Here is a 5,767-nt window from a genome sequence, read left to right as displayed (position 1 = left end):
TAAATATTATAATATGTTAATTACATTACAACGGATATTATAATACAATATTAAAATAATATAATATTATGTTTGAAATTTTATGTTATTAATTGGAAAAATAAGAAATTTGACATTTTTCATAATAAATCTAATAAAGATCTAATAAATTTCTTTAAAAATTTATATATATATATAAAACTAAAAACATTTTTAAACTTGAAACTGATAATTTTTTAATCATCATATCAAGCTCGCTCAAAATTAATTCCAGAATTTATGTGCAAAGAGAGAGAGAGAGAGAGAGAGAGAGAGAGAGAGAGAAAGGGGAAAACGTTCACACAAGTCTTACGATAAGACTTATCGCGGTTGAACTTCCGACAAGGCAGGCAATCAAGGGTCATTTCAGAATAGAATACTGTTAGTATATATTTACGCACCCCTTATCGACAAATGTATATATTAGTATGTTTAAGTTTACTCTAAGATTGTGGCAATTCTGTTCGTTATTCTTCGCTCGTTTTTACATTCAAATCTCTTTTTTTGTTCAATCTGTTAATTAAATCACAACACACGATTGGCCTATAAATGTTTACATAAACCAACAAGTATGGCAATGTATGCTTATGCGTATGATTTTCGAAAATCAATTTCCGATGAGGTACATGAATAATATTAACAATAAACTGAAAAATCGTCTACTCACCGTAAGGAACGACATTGTTTGATATTTTCAAAAGTCCAGTGAAACGGAAAGTCAATGAGGTATCGATTAATTAGTAAGACTAAAGTTAGACGTCTGAGCGACGATCGAGAAGAGGCAGAACTGAAGTCTGCGCGCTATAAAGAGACGCTAAAGGAGAGATGGCTTTAACTGGCCCCACTCTTTCCCACTACTGGTCCGTCATGTTTGTGCGGAAAACGTTATGACGAGTTGGAATCCAGGTTCGGATTACACGTAGGAAAAAACCGAGAAAATCTGAAAATGACGGAAGTATTTAAACGAATTTTGTAAGAAATTTAAAAAAAAATTCAGAAATAATTAAAATCATAATTTAAAAAAATACATGTAGATTAAAGAAAGTTTTTTTTTTATATCATTTTACATGTATACTAGAGCTATTCGTTTGATTTACTTAAATTTTAACAATGGGAAACATACATGTATATATCTATAGTGAGAAGTGGGAGGAGAGTCCTCCTGATCTTCGTTTCACTTCCGTTCCATTCCGACCCTGAACACGTTTATGTACGTGTGTTTCTCGTACAGTCTTCCTAGTTGGAAATGTCTGATCGTAATCGGTTTCATTCAGAAAAACCCCTGCTGCCTTTAAAAAGGCATTGTAATTCTCTGCGCCTTGTACAAAAAAAAAGTGTATTCCCGATGAATCTTATCTTGAGAAATATATTCTTCCGAATTGCTCAGATATTTCAAAATTAAAATTGTTCAGAGGCTCAAATTTTATTGCGTCGATATTCTTTCATCTATCAATTTCTTGCGTCAACAATTCAATTTTTATGGAATTTATTTTTATTAAATTTAAAAGGGATTAGTTTATCATAAGTTCTACTTTAATTGTCTTCAAGAATTGCTAATTCACATATATTTGTTTATGTGCGATTGTTAGATAGGTCGAAACTGACATCAATTGAATCTAATGAGCAATTAAGTGTGTTACAAAGAACTAGAAATTAAGCGTATTACGTTTAAGAGTGCGCTTGCACCTAACTTCAACTATATTAGATTATGATATCAGAAGTGCAGAACCGTACAAATATTTCTTTCCTTCATCAAAAATCTGTATACATCAACCAAAATTAACATCCTTCTATGTCATCATTCGTGTTCGATGATAAAATTTATCCAAAATTTTTTTTACATTCGTTATTATAACTCCATTCTACACGCGTATCTCATGCTAAACATGCTTATATAAGATTTAATTATTTATTAATTCGTGTATTGAATGGGAGAAATAAAACGTCGCAACGATGTCACATTACGACACGTTGGCTAATTGTCAAACAAACGTATTCTCTGAAGTAATGTAATTTGCTCTAATTTTTTGCAAGACCCCGTTAACACGGAATTAATAATGTTAATTTAATTCCTGTTCTTACCTCATTATTGTCGCAGCAAACAAGATATTTAATTTTTCCTGCGAACTGGAAATTTCTTCACCAGAAGCTTTTAACTATTTACAAGACGTTAACAAATAACAGAAAAGCTTCTTAATGAAAGTAGATTACATTGTTATATTTCTATATATTCTTATTTTATTAAAATAAAAACATAGGAATTTGTTACGGAGAGAAAGAACATCATTTTTTCTCTGAATAAATTGTAGCTATTAGATTTTACAAAAGACGTATGTTTCTCTACTGAAAAATAAAATTATATTAAATTATGAATAAAACGTTTACTTAAGTTAAATATTAAATTCAATTATGGAAGGTGCAAAATTGTGATGAAGGTGTAAAATTGGGAAATTTATTAAATTTTAATACATTTCACTTGTCCTGAATGGGGCTGATCCAATTATTGTCTTAAATTTAACAAAAATATATTAAAAAGTAATACAAATATCACATGAAAAATTAACACAAAACATATACTGCCAATTTGGAAGCATGTTCAAACATTGTTCAGTAAAATTAACATTTGTAACACACATATTAAATTAATATTTTATTTGTACCTTTTATTTATTTATCTTAGAATTTGTTTTAAAATATATTATTTTTATGTGGTTTATTTATAAATTGTGTATTATTTTAACATTGAGAAATGAATATAATTTAATAGGGTACAAAATATTTAAATAACATTATATTAAATTAACTCGGATATAATAAAAATGTAATACAAGAATTTGGATAAGGACGATTTTTATCACAAATACAAAATATCTTTTACTGTGAAACTTCTTTGCTAAGTCTAATCTTACCTGAAGATAAATCATCATGATTACTAAGCATCAGTTTATTATGACAATTTTTGTTGATAAGGGACGTTTTACAAATATAACAGCGCCTTGTAATGAAACTTATCTGCTATTGCATTTTTTCGCATCGCCGTTAATGATTTTTATCTATTTGTAGTAGTGATAACATTCACATGAACATTCATATTCTCATTTACATGAGTGTTTACACATCCATACGCACTTTTGGATCTTGGGAAATCCCAGTCGAATCAGCACAATGTTTATCCGCAATGGGACTGCAGCTTTTACCGTTATTGGAAAAAGATTGAAGAGAAACATTCGTTCTTACAAATTAAATAACAATGTAAATGCTATTTGCGGTGCAGAAAGAGCTTTGGAAAACCCCAAGAAAATGTTCACCAATGTTTTTATTCATCAATTTTAATAATTCAAATAACAATCGAAATATAACTCGATTAATAAATAAAATAATTTAATAATACAATTTTCGATTTTTGATAATAAACATTTTTTTAATTCTAATTTGAAATTAAATTGATACAAAAAAATTTAATTGATAAACTATTGAATTAATAAAATAATATAATCAATTTCCAATAGCCTCCCAGAATTTAAACAAAGTATATCTACATAAGAGCAAATAAAAGCTATGGATTTCCACACAGTTATTTATTCTTACTTGTTTTTTATACGTACTAGTTCTTATTATTTCAAATTACGAACTCTCTCTCTCTCTCTCTCTCTCTCTCTCTCTCTCTCAGCGTGATAAAAATATATTTAGTAAATTGATTACTCGATCAAGAAATTTATAAATCTCTGAATTTTATCTATAATTTATTGTTAATTCAATTAAATATTAATATCAAATCACAAATTCCTGTCGATTGTCTGCGACATGAAATTTGTTAAAAATAAATTCAGTATAATAATAATAATTTTCTCTCATTTATATATATAGGTCACGTAGATTTCTTTTTCGGAACATTTACAGATTATAAATTTATTTTCCACATATCTTAAACCTATAAGTTTATAATCTCTTTTTGATCAGAACATTATAAACTTAATAAAGGGGATATCCAATAAGAATTCTAATCGAAGTATCTTATATTCTCTCTAAAATTGATCTACCGCTTTCTACAAATTATTATCTGGCTATAGGGGAATAAGTGAGAAAAGATTTAAGAACGTAGTCTCACACAGTCTGAGATTTACATTTCAGATAACAGAGTTTATTTAATAAAATAACAATCAAATACAATAAATCAACAATAAAAATATATTTCAAAATGATTTCCTCAAATGGAGGAGCTTCGTAAGTACATTATTATGCAGAATTGAAAAAGTTTAAAAGTAATTCGTTATCGTTACTGGTTACTCGTTATAAAGTAACTCGTTAGCAGTATCATTAAATCATGAGAGTATAAAGGTTTGATTAATCACAACATCAAATATAATACTCCCTGTTTTTAAAACTCGCTATGCACGTATTCCATACAAAATTGTTCAATTGGTTAAATTAATTTAGTTTGTCTTTATTTCTTTTGATAAAGAATGTATATATTTAAATCCAACATATAACATTTGATTTAAATATATAATTCTCCAACAAAAGAAATAAAGATGAACTTACTCTTTAAATTCTCTGGAATGGTATCTCACTCTAAAGAATGAAAATTCTGTCATTCTTGAAAAGGAGTGACAGATTCAATCTTTAACAATGAGATTTTAGCTTTTTAGAGCGGTGTTTTACAAAGAATCTAGAGAATCCATTAATTTTGTCAAATGAACAATTTTTTTCTTAGCGTACTTTACATATATAAAACAACGATAAAAATAACGATTACATACGTTCATCATTATCAAAAAAGTTGCATTACTATTACCATTACAAATAAAAAAAATATTATGCCGTTACCAACTCGTTACTAAAAAAAAAATAACTGTAACAATAACAGGAAATAAAAAAAATTGCTTCTCAATCGAAATTATTACAATTTTTTTTAAATACTTGGAAAAAATAGATATAAATGCAATCAAATTGTATTAATGTAAACGACTTAATTATCGTTTATCTCTTCGTTACGAAGCAATATTAGACTAAAACATCAGAGTTTGTTGTTTCTCTTACATAAAATTAGAATAGCGAATTCTAAATGTACTAGTGCACACTGATACGTATCAAAGTCATTGTACGTTGATTTAATCTGATAAAAGTGAAATACGAATATTTTGAATTATAAAATACCTACATATTTTACTTAACAGCAAAATATATATTGCATACTTTACGGTTTAATCCCTGTGTCTATATTATATTAAACATACATTTTCAATTTGTGTACAATGGTATTAATATGCTGCAGTGCGCACTGAGTGCATCCAATCGAATTCTATAAATCTTGAAGTATTTCACTTGAAATACTCTCTCTTCTAAAGAAAAGCTATTTCTAAAATTTTTTAGAACGACGAATCGTCGGCGTTTACTACAAAATATCTCGATTTTTTAATAAAAATATCTAACAATCTCACTATTTAATATTATGCGTATACTGTATAAGAACGATAAAATCTCTATATTAAATTTCTAGAAATAAGAATGCGTCGCAAAAATAACATAATATACACTGAAAGAAAAGATTAGCTGCTGCAGCCAATAAAAAATGCTATGCCATATTCAGCCAATCGTTTCTTTCAGTGTAACAATAAAATTGTCTTGTAAAACGTCGTAGTTGCGACGTAGACTAATTCAACTTTGGAAAACTGAGTATATAATTCGAGCTAGAGTTAAAAAGTTTTGATCTAATATGTATTTGTTTCAACTGCTAATGTGCTATCGT

At 27.7% G+C, this 5,767-nt stretch overlaps 1 protein-coding gene across 1 annotated transcript in view; it reads right to left on the bottom strand.

Moving 5' to 3' along the window:
* Positions 1 to 813, bottom strand: part of LOC108749811 (serpin B4-like) — a 7,855-nt gene extending 7,042 nt beyond the window's left edge. Inside the window, exon 1 of the mRNA XM_018488789.1 lies at positions 686 to 813. Coding sequence (XP_018344291.1) covers positions 686 to 700 — 15 coding nt within the window. The 5' untranslated portion in view covers positions 701 to 813. The remainder of the gene's footprint in view (positions 1 to 685) is intronic.
* Between the last annotated feature and the right edge of the window lie 4,954 nt (positions 814 to 5,767).

The sequence above is a fragment of the Trachymyrmex septentrionalis genome, unplaced genomic scaffold (assembly GCF_001594115.1).
Source record: "Trachymyrmex septentrionalis isolate Tsep2-gDNA-1 unplaced genomic scaffold, Tsep1.0 scaffold318, whole genome shotgun sequence".
NCBI classification, from domain to species: Eukaryota; Metazoa; Arthropoda; class Insecta; order Hymenoptera; family Formicidae; genus Trachymyrmex; species Trachymyrmex septentrionalis.
The sequence above is the reverse complement of the archived record's forward strand: the minus strand, read 5'-3'. Positions and strand labels throughout refer to the sequence as shown.